We start from the raw sequence: 16,944 nt of genomic DNA, 5'->3' as shown, positions 1-16,944 counted from the left end.
ATTGCCTCTAAATACACAAAAGAAAACGGAACTATAATTGAAAGAGGAATGTTTTATGGTCTTCATTATTTGACTTCCTCCAAATCATATTAAAGCAGACTCTAAGATCCTATAATTTGAATTTTTTTTAACATATAATGAGATTATAAGTAGGACAATTTGGGACAAGATTCTTTCCAAGATTCATTTTTGATAAAAGAGAACACTACTTTTCTCTGTTCACACTGTACCACACAGATCAAACTTTTTTTTTAACGTTTACCTGTTTGAAATGTTTGCAAAAAGCAAAATGCTCTAATGACAAACAATAATAAATTATAGTAAAATGTGAAGTCATAAATAAGAGTTCTGAAAATTAAGAACAAGTACAACCTTGACATTAGATGGTCAGTAGCCTTGTTATGTCAACAAAACCTTCTATGGCTGTTTTTTTAAAAGGTTAGGTCAAAGTTCTACTCCACCAAATTACCAGTCCTTTGACTACAGCTCAGTATCATATGGCTTCACTGTAGTATTTATTACTACAGTTTCACTTTTATTTTGGAAGTGAAACTTCTGCAAGATTAACAACTAATGTCCTCCCTGCTTTATAGCACATTCTTAAAATGGATAATGCACTTCAGCAACTGAAGTGTGTTGTACGTTTTCATTTCAAAAACACCCACAAACTAAAGCGGATATTTAAAATCTTTATTGTTTCATCATCAAAAGTTCTCTTTCCATAGAAGAATGGCAATGCAGGGTCAGTGCATATTCTATGGAAAATTCAGCCCTCAAGTAATTTTAGCCTAGAAATCAGAGACAGCACGATGTCAAGCTAGTGTGCAAGGTCAAAGACACAATGCTGCCGGGGCGATTATTATACAGAAGAAATCCGCAGCTGCCAGAAAAAGAGTCTACGGCCAAGTAAATAAGACAGTAGCAGTGCACCGCACTGACACTCTAGAACAGAAAACAGGGAAGGACCAGAGACTGTACTTTTGGCAAAAAGAAAAACTCGAGTAGATCACAGGCACTGAGCTCCCAACTCTGCCTCCAGCTGCCTGCTCCATGAGCAGCTGTCCCTTCGTCTTTAGGCCTACCTCATGACACCGCAAGCCGCCTTCGGCTGTGTGCAGATGCGACAGCCACACGTGGGCATCTCGTCCTGCTGCCCATCTCACGGCTCAAAGTAACAACTTGGGTTGGGCAAAGAAGCCTTGAGGCATCTCTAGTAGAAAGTTGAACAAACCCACAATCTGCTCCCAATTTTTTTGAGAAATCAACTTTATAGAACGAGATAGTTGTCGTAATTACTGTTTCATCTGAAGGCAAAACAGATTTTTAAGTAAGTATACTGAATAAACATACAAACAAATGTCCTTAACAAAATAGTGTCAGACCTGGACTATTTTCAAAATTCCTGAACAAACACTTATCATTGCGGAAGAGGTGAGTGACCACGACAACTTGATCATGCCTGGTTACTGGGAATCTGGGGGTCAGGTTTGCATCTGAAGCTGCCACACAGCTGGATTTGGCTGCTTTGTATGAATTCACACAATCAAGGCCATTTATAAAAGGAAACAGTGTATCTCTGAGGGTGAAAGAAAAAAAACGTTGAGAAGTACACAGAAACTCGTCTTAACTATTTTAAAAACACGTATGTACAACCTTAGGGAATAAGTACTACCATTCCCATGTTCTAGATCTTAAGTTGTTAATTATGACTGGCAAGACTAAGTCACTTGTTAATCACCTCAAGGCCTTCTGTGTGGGGCAGGGACACTCTGAATGTGGGGCAAAGCACTCACCTCTAATTTAAGGTGTTACTAAACTGTATGGGAAAATTTACTGAATATATACAATGTATAAAATAAGTCACAGGAGGAAGCAGGAAGAGGTATTCTAGTATGTAGGGTGCAAACATACACTTTCCAGTGTCAGAAGCAGTTCCACATGTGTCCCTTTACCCATGTAAAACATGAAAGCCTGAAAGAAGATCAAAATTTTCACTTATAAATAGAAACAGGATTTTTTTAAAAAATGGAATTTCAACCTCATTTCTTCCTGCCATGCAACTCACTCTAACTATAATAAACATAAATAAAAACCATGTCTCAAAAATCTGTTTTTACACCCTTACCTTTAACCCTAAGTTCTTCTAGCAACTGAGAATAAAAGCACTCCTTTGCAACAATTCCATAAAATAATTTTCAATTCACAAAACACCTGCTTTCTGGCAAAACCAGCAACTATTATGGAGGGCACGGCATTAACACTTGGCCCCTCTGAGGTATAAATGCAGCTAGATTTGCACTGAGTATATAGTCTATAAGGTATGCTAATGGTCTGCATGTTTGCATAAAATTGGGAGTGATGTCATCCTGACTGAATGAAAAATTTATTTTTATAACTATGTGTAGTAATGGAAGTTAAATAATTTTAAGGGAAAAAAAAATGTATTTAGCCCAGTAATAGCCAGCAGAACCCTAATGCCTAACCAATGCAAATGGTTATTACATTTAAAAAATGTTTAACATTGCATATTGATTAAAAAAAAAAACTGAACAGGAAAAACACATAAATATTTTAAAATCAGCAGGACACGACAAAAAGCATACTAGAGATAAGTGTGAAATCAGTCAAGCTCCTCCAAAAGAGAAAATCCTTTTAATCCTTCAGCAAGTCTCTGTGAAAATAGTATGCTTACAATACAAGTGAGAAGGGAGCACCTTGAACACCCCCGAGAGGCTTGCTCCACTGCTCAGCATCACTGCCCTGTCTCCTGTGTGTGCGGACGGCCGAGAAATGACAAGAAGTCCATGTGACAAGAGTTCAGTGATTCCTTTCACCACTGCTGCCAGCTGAAGTCATCATTGCTTCCAAAGACCAAGAAAAAGCCCAGGATAGTTGCAAAGATGACGGTGTTTCCTGTGAGGACGAGTGCACAAGCTCCCCATTGGATCTACGGATGTAAGACAGAAATGCTCAGTTAACAGACATGAAAAACAACAAGGGAACTAAAAGCAATCAAGGCTCCGATTGTACGCCAACCACGATCCAAAACAAAGACGACGTGTAATGACAACTGACACTGCTGAACGTAATGGCTGTTCCTGTAGACCTGGCTGTTCTTGTAGACCTGTGATTCCTTTAAAGAGACAGAAAGGCATGGAAGATAATCATTTTTGAAAAGCAAGCTTGACTTCTAGGTTATGAAGAGGCAGCACAGAATTCTACGATTTTCTGTTTTCAGAGAAGTTTGCTTCAAATCTTCCTTAGTGAATCTAAAAATTTTACCTAGAGAGCAGACTATATTAGAGCTTGCACCTGTGCTCGTGTATGGTCTGTTAAGGAGGCAGGCGGAGTCACTGCCCTCTCTGTGTGGAAGGGTGGCCAACCTGTCTTCTTTGCCGTCTCCATCTTCCCAGACACGGAGGAGCGAATCTGACTGGTGAGTCAGGGAGGTCTCTTCTATTCTTTGGTACCTTCCCACCTGCAGAGATTTCCTCAGGTCGTCAATGTTTTAAGCTGTACAGGGTAGGCCTGGGGTTGTGCGGCACTGGGCGAGTCCATGCCCCCAGTTGTTACCTATCTATTTAAGTTCTTGGCCACACCACGTGGCATGTGGGATCCTAGTTCCCTGACCAGACACTGAACCTGGGCTCCTGTGTTGGGAGCATGGAGTCTTAACCACTGGACCACCAGGGAAGTCCCCATGTGCCCAATTCTGAGAGTGAAGTACTGGCATGCCAACCGCTGCTGCCAATACATTCTAGTATTTGTACCAATTAACAACAACAAAAGTAAGATTTTTCTCTCATCTTCTAGGTTCCTATGTCTCTCATCTCTTTTTCATGTTATTTAACAGACTTTTTTTCCAAGAAAAACTGAACATAGTCTACTGCAAAATCGTAAGTAGGAGAATGCTGTCACTTACCAAATTTGCTCTGGCAAATACGATAGGGAGGCCAAAAGCTGAGACCACAATGCCTGTTGTAAGAAATATGGCGAGTTCCTTACAGGCGTTACTCATAGCATCCGTATCGTCTACTAGTCTTCTTGCTATGCAGTATGGAATAGGTGAAAGGATATAGAAGAACAGAACAAAGAGGGGCCAGTATTGGCTAGAAAAGGAAAAATAAGTTAATGTAGTTATTGCTGTCTTTGTCATTTTCCTATACACAGAATATACTCTTTTTAAAAAATAAGGACCAAAGTATACTGCAAGGTACAAATATGATATAGTTTAAATATAAGCTATAAGCTGAACACCAAAAAAGAGAAAACATTTTGAGTCACAGTATTCCTAAAGTCAACTGTGATACAATGATTAAATTTTCTTAAATGAAAAGAAAATGCTTTATGATTTGTAACAGTTGGAATTAAGGCCCAAAATTAAAAATATTTTTAGGTTATAAATAAAAAAGCATATGAAAAATGGGATTATTAACACAGTATTTTTTAAAATTCAAGATTCATAACCTTGACTTCTAAAATCCTGCTTTGGCATGAAGCTGGAACACCCCCAAACTTTCCTTAGTTCACTAGGAACTCCCAAAATACTGCATAAAGAAAATGAACTGAAAGTAATACTGCAGACTTTCAATCAGAATGTCAACTTTATCATAATAAAAATCACCTAGCTATTGTATTGTGCCATGTCCTTTCCTGGTTTGGATGATATAAAACACTTATGTAAGATATTACCACTGGGAGAAGATGGGTGAAGGGTGCCAGGAACTTCTCTGTGCTATTTTTGCAGCTTCTTGACAGTTCATCATCATTTCAAAATGAAATGTTAAAATGAAATAGATGACTTTTAAAACTGCCATAAAATACATATCATAATGGAGATTTGCTTGTACTTAGAGGCTCACGATAAGCAAAGATTTATCTATGTGTTTCTCCTAAAAATCTTTTGCTGAATATTTTGAGAACGACAACAAAAAATTACAAATGGGCATAAGTTTAAGGGAAAACACCTGCAAAAAATACAAAAGGACAACAAGTGAAAAATCAAGGTTACCCGTGTCTTCCCTTTCCCAGTTCTACTGGTGTGGGTCTTTCCAGATTCCCATATGGATAAACTTTAGAGATACGAATGAATCACTGTACTTATAAATTTAACAAGATCGCCTGTTTAACAGATTAGCAATCATGGCTCTTTCTTGTCCCTTATAAGGCGACCTGGTATTTCCATCAGTGGATGTACTGATTTATCATTTTTCTCTTGACAGACCTTTAGGATGCTTCCAGTTTTCTTGCTGTTGTTAGTATTATAACCAAGGCCGCCATGAACATCCATACTCTGCCCTGACTACACCTATCTTTGTAAACATCTGCAAGTAGATGTGTGTGAGTAATTCTAAGAAGTGGAAGGATATGTTTTGAGAGCTACAGGCAAACTGGTCACCCAGGAGATTGCACCTGTTTGAACTTCCACCCAGGGTACACAACAATGCTTGTCTGTCGTATCTTTTACCTTTGCCAATTGATTTCATGTAATTTTAAAAAGTTTTTGTACTATTTATTTATGGCTGTGCTGGGTCTTCCCTGCTGCGCACAGGCTTTCTCCAGTTGTGGCAGTCGGGGACTACTCTCTAGTGCCACACCTTCTCTTGCTGCGGAGCACAGGCTCAAGAGTCGTGGCACGTGGGCTTAGTTGCTCTGCAGCATGTGGGATCTTCCTGGATCAGGGATCGATCTCCTGCATTGGCAGGAGGATTCTTTACCGCTGAGCCACTAGGGAAGTCCTAATTTTGAGTGAGGTTGAGTATATTTTCATGTTCTTATTAGCAAACGGCAATCCTTTTTTACATATTTGTTGTTCGTTTTTCTATTGTGCTGTCTGTATTTTTCTTACTAATTTATCCTATTAATTTAAAAAATTCTCTCTGTCCTATAGAGTAATTGTTTACATAACTTTTTTCTTTGTCAGTTGCTCTTGACTCTGCTTACAGTTTTTTGTGTTGAAAAAGACATTTTACATTTTCTTGTCTATAACTTAATCAATTGGTTCTCCAGATGAAGCAGTAGTGATGGGTTAGCATTTCGCTATCTGGCCATTAAAAACTCAGCAGCAGTCAAGGAACAACAGCCAAAGGCTTTTCTACATGCTGCTGTCCTAAAATACGTTCAAACAAATTTTAAGTGAAGACTTAAAAGTTTATCCTTAACAAATGACCATTTCTCAGGTTTACTTCTATTGTAGTTAAAAAAAGAAAGTGTTTTAACTTTAAAAGTAGAAAAATTTTACACTTAGGGCTTCCCTGGTGGCTCAATGGGTAAAGTAGAAAAATTTTACACTTAAACACAAAAAGACGAAAATGTTACATACTTGTATATTGGAAGGGCACATCCAAGCATTAAAAACATCAGTCCAATTGCTCCTCCAAAGGACAAGCTAATCAAAGCTGCAGAGTAAATAAAAAGTCAAACAGAAACAGCAATTAAATCAACATTTATTTTTATTAACATTACTATTAGCAGTCAGAACATTCCCTGAAATCCCAGAAGCAAAAAGCAAGACAAACACAACAAAAAAGCAAATGTATTAGTGACTCATCTTCAAAAGCTGGAGTTATCTTGTCTTGGAATAAGCTATTTGAGGCATCTTCAAAGCAAAATATACTGATACTGATTTTCAAAGCCCTGACAGATGGCAGGCACATTACCACATTCCCGAATTAATGGTCCCATGTCAAAGGAGTCCCACCCCAGTCTGCAAGATCAATGATCCTCCAGCCTTTAGTATGGTATTTGTTGTCTAGTCACTAAGTCGTGTCCAACTCTTTGTGACCCCATGGACTGTAGCCTGCCAGACTCCTCTGTCCGTGGGATTCTCCAGGCAAGAACACTGGAGTGGGTTGCCATTCTCTTCTCCAGGGGATCTTTCCCACCAAGGGATTGAACCCAAGTCTCCTGAATTGCAGGCAGACTCTTTACTGCTGAGGCATGGGGGAAGCCCAGTGTGATATGACATTTACTCCACAAATCTCTACAGTTTTCAAAAGCAGTCTGTGCAGAAACTCTGCAGTCAGCTTTACTGGACTTTAGAGGCCTCATCTACGGGAAAACCTCTCCTGATCAGCGACTGCTTCTTGCATATATGCCCCTTGTGTGTACAGATGAAAAGTGTTCCAGGGTACCTGTAGTCAATAATCTCAATTAATTTTGCTACAGATCTTTAAATAGCTTACAAAACTACAGCCAGATTTCTTTCCCTAAGCCGCTACACATCAGAAAATATTCAGGATCACAGGTATAATCCTTCAGTTGTATCACCATTTTAAGACGTTATCACAGCCATAGATACATTCTATAGGTGAAATACAGTTTCTGAGGTCACAAGCAAACAACACACACACCCCCCTATACAAAGCATATATTTTAGAAAGTGTTTTCACATATGTCAGTGAGTAGAAACAATGTTCTTGAAAAAGTATAATCAACAGTCTAGAATTAAGCAAAGAAATAAATGATCAATTTGAGCTCCACATAACCTCTATTTCTGCAACTAATAGTGGCTAAAAGAATAACTTTCTTTTTTTGTCCAACGATGCAGTCTATTAATCTTAACAGAAATGTTAAAATTCAAAAGAGCTGTCAAAAGTCTACAAGTTAGCAAGACAAAACTCAACATATATAAACCAAATTAACACTTAAGGGGTTAAATGCTGCTCAGAATTAGACATACTTCTCTGAATTAAAATGGTCATAATCAAGGACACCCAGAGACATGGGAGCTGAGCAGATTTAGTTTTCATTCCGATCACTGATGTAGGTCATGTCAACCCTGAACACATTTACTTCGTCCTTAATGCCATTAGATTTTCAGTTGCACAAGGCAAAGAAAAATAAAAATATCTGCATTTTAATTTGTGGCAAAGGAGGAGCTTTAAGTTTCCAAGGGAATGTGATGTCAACAGTGAGGTAAATACCGAGTTTACCATGTTTTGTTCAGTTCAAGACAGGTCCTCAGAAGCTGGTTTTGCTTACTTGTGAGGACATGCATTCACCCCAGGCTGCACCCCTTGGCCTCTGCATCTGTACTGGCCTTCTTTCCCCTCCTGGAAGTCAGCGGCTCTCTCAACCACAGGCCCTTTGCATATGCTATCCTTTCTACCTCAGATACTTTTTCATTCACTCATTTCATTCAAGAAATGTCTACGGAGAGCCAAATACCTAACAGGTGCTGGGGTGGTGTTAACGAACAAGGCAAGGCTGTGAACAACTTAGGAGCTTGCATTCTTATCACAGCTCTGGCCTCTTTCCGCCACATGAGCTCCTGCTTTTCCTTTAGATCTCAGCCCAGTTACCTCTTCCTCAGTGAAGTTTTCAAAAGTCCCTGACTAGACCCATTCCCCCTATTATGTTTATTTATTTCTTCACTCTGCAAACATCTACTGAGTGCCTCCTGAGCGCTGCACACTGTTCTTGACACTGGAGACAAAGCAATGAAAAGAAATTAAAACTCTCGCTCTCATGCCTATGTTCTGGTGGGAGAATAAAGTGATTTTTTTTTTAAAGTAAACAAATGTCAAATATTATTTAAAAAACAAAACAAAACAAAACCAAGGGCATAGGAGTGCTATTCTAGCTATATCGTCCTGGAAGCCATCTCTGATGAACAGACATCTGGGCAGAGATCTACGTGAAATGAAGTGAATCAACCTTGCGGCTATGTGGGGGGACATTTCAGGCTGGGGCACACGTGCGGAGGCTCTCTTTGCTCTGGCGTGCCTCCTCTGTGCTCATTTATCACAGCAGCCAGGTTTTTTGTTTGTTCCCAGAAAAAACATAATTTTATGTCATCAATTGACAATTTCCTTAAACTGAAGCTAAAATACATGTTTGGTAAACAAAGATTAGTAGAGTAACTGATTTTGAATAAATTTAAGCTATCGAATTACCATGACATTTGGACAACCAGACATGAAAATGGTTCAGTATAAATGTTTATGCAATGCTATACAGATTTGTCTTTCCTTCTAAGCTGTTCACACCACGAGAGCAGAGAACAGAAGTTTTCTACTGATTCTCAGGGCTCAGCTCTTAAGACTCCATAATAATTATGTGTGGAATGAACGAAAGGAGGCTGAAGGAAAAGAGAGAGGGTGGGGAGATGGAAAAAAGAAGACATGAGAAGAGAGCCCAGTGCAGCTGAGCAGAAACGGTTGCAAGTGAGAGTCAAGAGGCACTGGGGCCCAGCGCCTATCAGCCACTTACTATCTGACTATGTAAGTCATCTGAGCGTCAGTTCTTTCTTCCATAAAATAAGGGTTGGACTAGATCTAACATGCAAATAATTCTCTGAACACTAAGATACTTGTTATAAGACATGCTGAAGAAATTAAAAAAAAATAAATAAACAAAACCAACTCCACTTTTTGAAAGGTAACTGCCTAACAGCTCAGTTCATAACTATAGTAACACCTGATTTATACAAAAGCCATTTATGCTGACCATAGCTTATAAACCTGGAGGAAACAGAGAGACCACACAGATGTCACAAAGCTAACATGTTAAAGCTAACATTCTTTACCCTCTTATTCAGAAGTTATTTATTTGATTTTTGTGACAATTGTTGTATGTTGGAATGAAACCTTTTATTTTAAAGAATCACCTATGCTCACTTATACATATATATTTCAATAGGCAATTCATGTACCCAGAACAAAGTTAAAGTGAAAAGTAACCTTCCTTTCCTGGAAGCAATTACTGTTACCTGAATCGTTTGAGCACAAAATTTTGTAAGCTTATTTTGCTTCTCATATTGAAAATGATGATAAACAGGAGGGAGAGCTGCAGACAAGAACTGCCTTCTGATTGGAGGTAAGAAACTGGAAAAAAAAATTCCAGTTAAATCAGGCATAAAAAAAATCTCAAAAAGCATACCAGATTTGTGATAGTCTTGGCCAGGAGATTAGTAACCTCAGAACTTGGTTGCTGTGGTTAACACTGTTCTAAGTCAGAGAAAAATTACTTATATTCTTATCATCAAAAAAAGAGTCTAAATTCTTTTTAGTATGCTCTTAAAAAGTTAATGATGTAGAAAAAACAAACAAACAAGGAACTGAAAAGAGATAAGATTCAGGTATCAAAAGATTCCTTTGTGTGACATCTCACCTCCGGGTCATACTGGATAAGATAAATACCAATGAGATTAGATAAACTGCTCAAAAAGAGTTCTCAAAAGTGTAAAGTTCCTCCAGTCATGAATCAACAACCAGGTTGATGTATATACAAATCTCGCCATGTATGTATAAACGGATGTCCCAGATGACAGATCAACAAGGCAAAATTTTACACTGTAATTAAGTGATGTAACATTCAGAAAGCAAAGCTTTGGTGAGTCTGGTTTCTGCTCCCAAAGCCTCCAGGTTAGGGGTGGAACAGGCCAATTATCTAAACTCTCAAGACACTGGGTGTGGTTTCTGTGATTACAAAAAGATTGAAATAGGAGAAGGGACCTAAACTGGGAGTTACCAGAAAAATCCAATATGTAACAAAGTAATAGACAAATGACTTGAGAAGTCCAGGATTCAATTGGTAAAGTATCCACTTGCAATGCGGGAGACCTGGGTTCGATCCCTGGGTTGGGAAGATCCCCGGAGACCGGAATGGCAAGCAAACCACTCCAGTACTGTGGCCTGGAGAATCCCATAGTCCACGGAGTCACAGAGTTGGACAAGACTGTGACTTTCACTAACATAAAGATAGGTCAACAGGAAGAAAACATCCTGATAACAACGACAACAATCAGAAAACTGTACTGAAACCAAAAGTGTAAGTACAATTCCGCCTGAGATACTTTCTGCTGATTAATACTCACCTATCCATAATTACAAAGTTATTTTCTTGAGAGACTTAATTGACAGTACAGAAATGGCAAAGAATTGGGAAACTGGCAACATCCTAAAAATCACAACATTTCTACCATGACTACCTTTCACACAAGTATTTTAAAAGGTGTGTTATAGTTCAAAAGGAGACAGGAAAGCTGTCCTAGCTGCTCAACTGACAAAGTTTTCTACCGGAAATGTTTCCAGACATTATAAATAAACAAGAAACAGTAAATGTGACTCTGGGGAAGAAGCTCAGCAAAAGCTGTCCTTGAAGAAAATAAAACAACAGAAAAAACACTGTTACTGAAGTTCTTCACTTCCTGCTTGCCTGCCCTTCAAACAAAGCCGCAGGTCAGGAAATCAATGTAATTCGTTGTCAAGAATTAAGTTGAAAATGTTGTTCCTGGTTATTTGCTTCTAACCTAACGAAACTACCAACCAACAGCTGGAGGAAAAAAAATGCAACATTCCTTTCTTTTTTAAAGGAAACAGACAAATAAAACGAGAACTTTTTCATTGAGTTTTTATAAAAAAAAACTCTTTTACCTTAAAAAAAAAAAACACCTAACTTAATAAAAACATTGAAATATGAAAAAGCCTCAAGGTGCAACTGTGGAGAGGGGAGGGAAAAGGAGCCCTTTGGGGTCGCTTACGAGCTTTACCTAGTCAGACCAACACCACAAACCATAACGCATCCGTTTTAGGAGCGTGAAGCTCAGAGTCCGGGTCCTGACGCGGATGTGATCACCGAGGTTTGGGAAAGAATCATTCCTAAAGCCCTTCCAGCGCATTCCTGGGGGCTCGGTTCTGCTCAGCATCCGAAAAGATCGCCCTTGTGCCTTTAAATGGGAAATGACACCGATTTTCCATAACTGGCATCTCTGGCGGCCTCCTCAACCCCCTCAAAACCACACGGTGCCGCCTAGCCCTCGGCTGCAAACTCCTGCAAAACGCGTGTGTGTGGAGCCGAGCGGCTGCGGGACTCAGAACGCCCGGCGGGGCCACTTCAATTCTTCGCACCGGGGGGCGACGGGCGGGAGCTAGGCGGCCGAGCTCAGCACCGGGCGGGGGCTGACGCGGGAGCCGCCGACCCTGCCCAGTCCTTTCCGGGAGGCCGCCGCGCCCACCGCGGCCCGGAGGCCGGAGGCGGGGGTCGCGGTCAGGGGGAGCCGGGAGTCAGCCGCCAACGCAGGGAGCCCCGCGGCGCGCGCCGGGTCCCGGGAGACGGCGTCTGGGCCCCGCGTGGGCCCCCCCGTCCCCTCTCTCGGGGCGGCGGCCCAGCCCGCCCGGGCTCAGCGCCCCAGGCCCACCTTTGATGCCGGCCATGGTGGTGACGTCGCTCCTGCCTCCGGGACCCGAGGCGGCGGCGGCGGCGGCCTGGAGACCGTAGACGCGCGGCGGCGGCAGCCAGACAACACCCGGAAGTGCGCGACGCAGCACTTCCGCCGGCGGCTCGCGCTCGCGCGGGGGCGCGGGGGGCGCGCCGGACTGGGGACCGTGGCTCCAGGCCCGTTCCTCCTCAGCTGCGCTGTTGGGAGATCACTGCTCTCCGAGCCTTTCCGTCCCCTGTCCCGGTTCAGGGGGCGGTGGAAACACCAGCTTCATCCCGAAGTCCCCAACGGGCATCCCGCAACCTCCCACATCCTTTTGAGGAGAAGGGACGCGACTGGAAGCCGTCCCCTTGGGACGCGTGGTGTGATGCCTTTGGGGGAATCTTTTAGCGTTCTTCACCCACTTCTCTCTCCGCTCCATCTGGTAATAAAGGAGCTGTAAGGCCGGTTGCGTGGCCTGCACTTGGCTCCTCACTTTCTGACACAGAACCGGAGTTCTGGTGAGACCCACCTCCCGAAGTAGCGGCGGAACCCAGTAACAGGTGGGATTTAATACAATACAAACGGAATTTAATACAAATCCGAGCTCTTGGAAGTCTGTGAGAGTCGGTTGTGTTTTTGTAACAGGGCTAGGAAAAAATGAGAAAGCAGAGGTACAAATACATTTAGTTAAGTCGTCCTGCAAATCGATTGAACGTTTACAATGGATGAAGTGATGAAAAACTAGATACAGTTTCTATCCTCAAGGAACTTGCAGTTTAGTGACACAGAGACGAAAAGGTGTAAAATTACAACAAGGACAATTGTTAGCAAAGTGGATAACTAGTCCAATGACAGTCTGATTTAGATCCATCAGATAACTATTTCCCTGAGGGACAACAGCAGGATGGACAGGTGGGTAAGTAGGAGAGAAAAGGAAAAAGCCATCCTGGGGAGAAGATAGTGTTTGCAGGGGTGGGGAAGGGAAAGAGCACATTTGGGAATCCTTTTGGGGCACAAGCCCTGGTGGCTGAGTAAAGTGCATCTTCCCTAATTTGCTTGTGAATACAAAAGGGTTGGGCATTGCAGACATTTGTTCTCCGTGACATTAGTGGGCAACTGGGATTATTCTTCAGATTATTATTATTCAGATTCTTCTTATTATTCAGATTCTTCTATATTCTTTTGCATCCGTGGTCATGAAGAAATCCTAAGTGAATATGCTCTGATTTTTCCCATGAGACCCAGTGTTTCCAGCTTTAAAAAAAAAAAAAAAGCGCTACCCTAAGGACTATTTTTTTGAACAACAGATGTTGTTTAGAGTCAGTTGAAACCTTAAAAACAGTATTTCTAAGTGTTGTATTTCAAAGACCACTTACAACAGAATTCTTTGGGATCGTTCTTAAAAATGCACGTTCCTAAGCTCCACTCCAGACATTCTGGCTCAGACTTTTTGTGGGCAGAGCCCAGAAATCTGAAATTTTAACCAGCATCCCAAAGGATTCCTATGCAAAGTAAAGCTTGAAAATAATTGAAGAAGGTGTCATCACGTTTTGACTTAACGAATTAACATTTCCTGTCATCAGTTTTCTAAGCAAATCCTAAGCATTAATAGGGCTTCCCTGGTCGCTCAGATGGTAAAGAATCTGCCTGTAATGCAGGAGGCCTGGGTTCATCCCTGGGTGAGAAGATCCCCTGGAGGAGGGAACTGCTACCCTCTCCAGTATTCTTGCCTGGAGAATTACATGGACACAGAGGAGCCTGGCATGCTACAGTCCATGGGGTCACAAAGAGTTGGACAGGACTGAGCAACTTTCACACTTCACTTCAAGCATTAATATTACATCCTTTGAATATTCTCTAAATAGTCTTACATAAATTCCTAGTTCAAAAACTTTTCCTTCAGATAGCTTCCTATCTTCCAAAGTCAACTTGCAAAGATGGGCATGAGAGGAAGAGAGCTATTTTTTATCGAGCAGCTGCTATAAACATTTATCTGTTGCTTTAAACACTGATCTAATTTAATCCTCTCCACACTTTTGTAAACTTGGGATTCTTAACTCTTACAGATCAAGTCAGAGACATCTCAGATAAGTTTAAAAAAATTTTTTTATTATAGAAAAAATTTAATATATAAAAAAGTAATCAGAAGTGTCTAATGAACTCCCATGTACCATCAGCTGCCTTCAACAATTAACACACAGTCAATGTTGTTTTATCTATATTCACATCCACTTTCCTTTACTTCCCATAGTATTTTTCCCCATGTTATTTTGAAGAAAATTCCAGATATGATTTTAATAGCTCAGTATGTTTTGAAAATGATTCTTAACAAAAACATACATTTATCACACCTAAACAGTAATTAATATTTTTATATATCTAGTCAGTGCTTACATTTCCATACCTCATAAGTGTCTCTTATAGTTTATTTGAATCAAGGTCCAAATCGATTTTATATATTGCTATTGCTATGATTCAGAGATGTTTTTAAAAACTGCTTTTTATCATATACCTCTCAGCTTGAATGGTAACTCTTCAGAACCTTTCCTGGACATCTTATTTTAGCATTTCACGTCATATTACCCTATTTTCTTCTTGAAGGCACTTATTATTTATCTGAACCATATTATTTGTTGGCTGTCTCTCCCACTAGAATGTAAATTAGTACAGTCCTTTATGTTTTGTATACTACTGTCAGAAGTGTATGTGGCCATTGATGGGACCTCAAATAACAGAAATTCTCTTAAAGTAATTAGTGGCCTCTACATTGCAAAATCCAAAGGTCACTTTCTGACCCAACCTTTCAACAACAGTGGACACTGGTGACCATTCTTTCTCTCAACTACCACACCATTACTCTCCTGTTTGTTTCTTATACCTCACCAGAGATTACTTTTCAGACTCTTTCCAGGATCTTATGCTAGAAGTTCAAATGTTAGTATTTGGTCCTGGGCCTGTGCCTTTGTTGGGCTTCCCTGGTGGCTCACACAGTAAATAATCTGCCTGCAATGTAGGAGACCCGGGTTCAGTCTCTGGGCCAGGAAGATCCCCTGGACAAGGGAATGGCACTGCACTCCAGGATTCTTGCCTGGACAATTCCATGGATAGAGGAGCCTGGCAGACTACAGTCCATGGGGTTGCAAAGAGTTGGACAGGACTGAGCGGCCGACACACTTTCACTGTCTTTGCTATATCGAAATGCTTTCCCTATGAATTGTATCCCTTCTTGTCACATTAAATACTGTTTTCATTTTGATAATATAAGTTCACCTTAGCTTGGAAATTTAGACTTGTCTATCCAAATGTCTATTTAACTTGTCTATCTGGGTTCCTGACAGTCACCTCAAACCTACCATGAGGACAGACAAATGATTCTAAGGGCATGAGCTCGCTGTGTCCCCCTTTTCTGACAAAGCAATAAAGCTGTCCTTTTCTACTTCACCTCCATCCCCCCCCCCCAAAAAAAAGCCTAATATGCAGAGACCAGAATTCTCTATTATCTTTATTCCAGTCCTGCTTGGTCCTACTCCATGCTACCACTGTTATGCCTCCTCTTGTTCCTTTCTTTCCCAAACCTACTTTCCTTCAGTTGCACTTCCTTTGTTTGCCTCTCCGAACCTCCAAGTTTTGTTTTATTCACTGTATATCCCCACTGCCTAGAACGCTGCCTTGCAGGTACTGTTAGATACTCACTTCAGCTGTTCAGCTCAGTCGCTCAGTCGTGTCTGACTCTCTTCGACCCCGTGAATCACAGCACGCCAGGCCTCCCTGTCCATCACCAACTCCCGGAGTTCACTCAAACTCATGTCCATTGAGTCGGTGATGCCATCCAGCCATCTCATCCTCTGTCGTCCCTTTCTCATCCTGCCCCCAATCCCTCCCAGCATCAGAGTCTTTTCCAATGAGTCAACTCTTCACAGGAGGTGGCCAAAGTACTGGAGTTTCAGCTTGAGCATCATTCCTTCCAAAGAACACCCAGGGCTGATCTCCTTTAGAATGGACTGATTGGATTTCCTTGCAGTCCAAGGGACTCTCAAGAGTCTTCTCCAACACCACAGTTCAAAAGCATCAATTCTTTGGTGCTCAGCCTTCTTCACAGTCCAACTCTCACATCCATACATGACCACTGGAAAAACCATAGCCTTGACTAGACGGACCTTTGTTGGCAAAGTAATGTCTCTGCTTTTGAATATGCTATCTAGATTGGTCATAACTTTCCTTCCAAGGAGTAAGCATCTTTTAATTTCATGGCTGCAATCACGATCTGCCATGATTTTGAAGCCCCCCAAAATAAAGTCTGACACTGTTTCCACTGTTTCCCCATCTATTTCCCATGAAGTGATGGGACCAGATGCCATGATCTTTGTTTTCTGAATGTTGAGCTTTAAGCCAACTTTTCCACTCTCCTCTTTCACTTTCATCAAGAGGCTTTTTAGTTCCTCTTCACTTTCTGCCATAAGGGTGGTGTCATCTGCATATCTGAGGTTATTGATATTTCTCCCGGCAATCTTGATTCCAGCTTGTGTTTCTTCCAGCCCAGTGTTTCTCATGATGTATTCTGCATAGAAGTTAAATAAGCAGGGTGACAATAAACAGCCTTGACGTACTCCTTTTCCTGTTTGGAACCAGTCTGTTGTTCCATGTCCAGTTCTAATTGTTGTTTCCTGACCTGCATACAGGTTTCTCAAGAGGCAGGTCAGGTGGTCTGGTGTTCCCATCTCTTTCAGAATTTTCCACAGTTAATGGAACACAAATCTTGTGCCAGATATCATGCTAGGGGCTGACGATATTAAGTTGAG

General features: G+C 41.1%; 1 protein-coding gene across 1 annotated transcript; it reads right to left on the bottom strand.

Moving 5' to 3' along the window:
• Positions 1–673: 673 nt before the first annotated feature.
• LEPROTL1 (leptin receptor overlapping transcript like 1) lies at positions 674–12,268 on the bottom strand. Its single transcript, XM_040242887.1, has 4 exons — positions 12,143–12,268; positions 6,323–6,398; positions 3,923–4,109; positions 674–2,947 (listed from the first exon to the last, which is right to left on the bottom strand). The coding sequence occupies exons 1-4, from the start codon at positions 12,156–12,158 to the stop codon at positions 2,831–2,833; spliced, it is 396 nt and encodes a 131-aa protein (XP_040098821.1). The 5' UTR covers positions 12,159–12,268; the 3' UTR covers positions 674–2,830.
• Positions 12,269–16,944: the final 4,676 nt, after the last annotated feature.

Source organism: Oryx dammah, unplaced genomic scaffold, assembly GCF_014754425.2.
Source record: "Oryx dammah isolate SB20612 unplaced genomic scaffold, SCBI_Odam_1.1 HiC_scaffold_7, whole genome shotgun sequence".
In the NCBI taxonomy this organism is placed as follows: domain Eukaryota; kingdom Metazoa; phylum Chordata; class Mammalia; order Artiodactyla; family Bovidae; genus Oryx; species Oryx dammah.
This window is presented reverse-complemented; position numbering and strand designations above follow the sequence as displayed.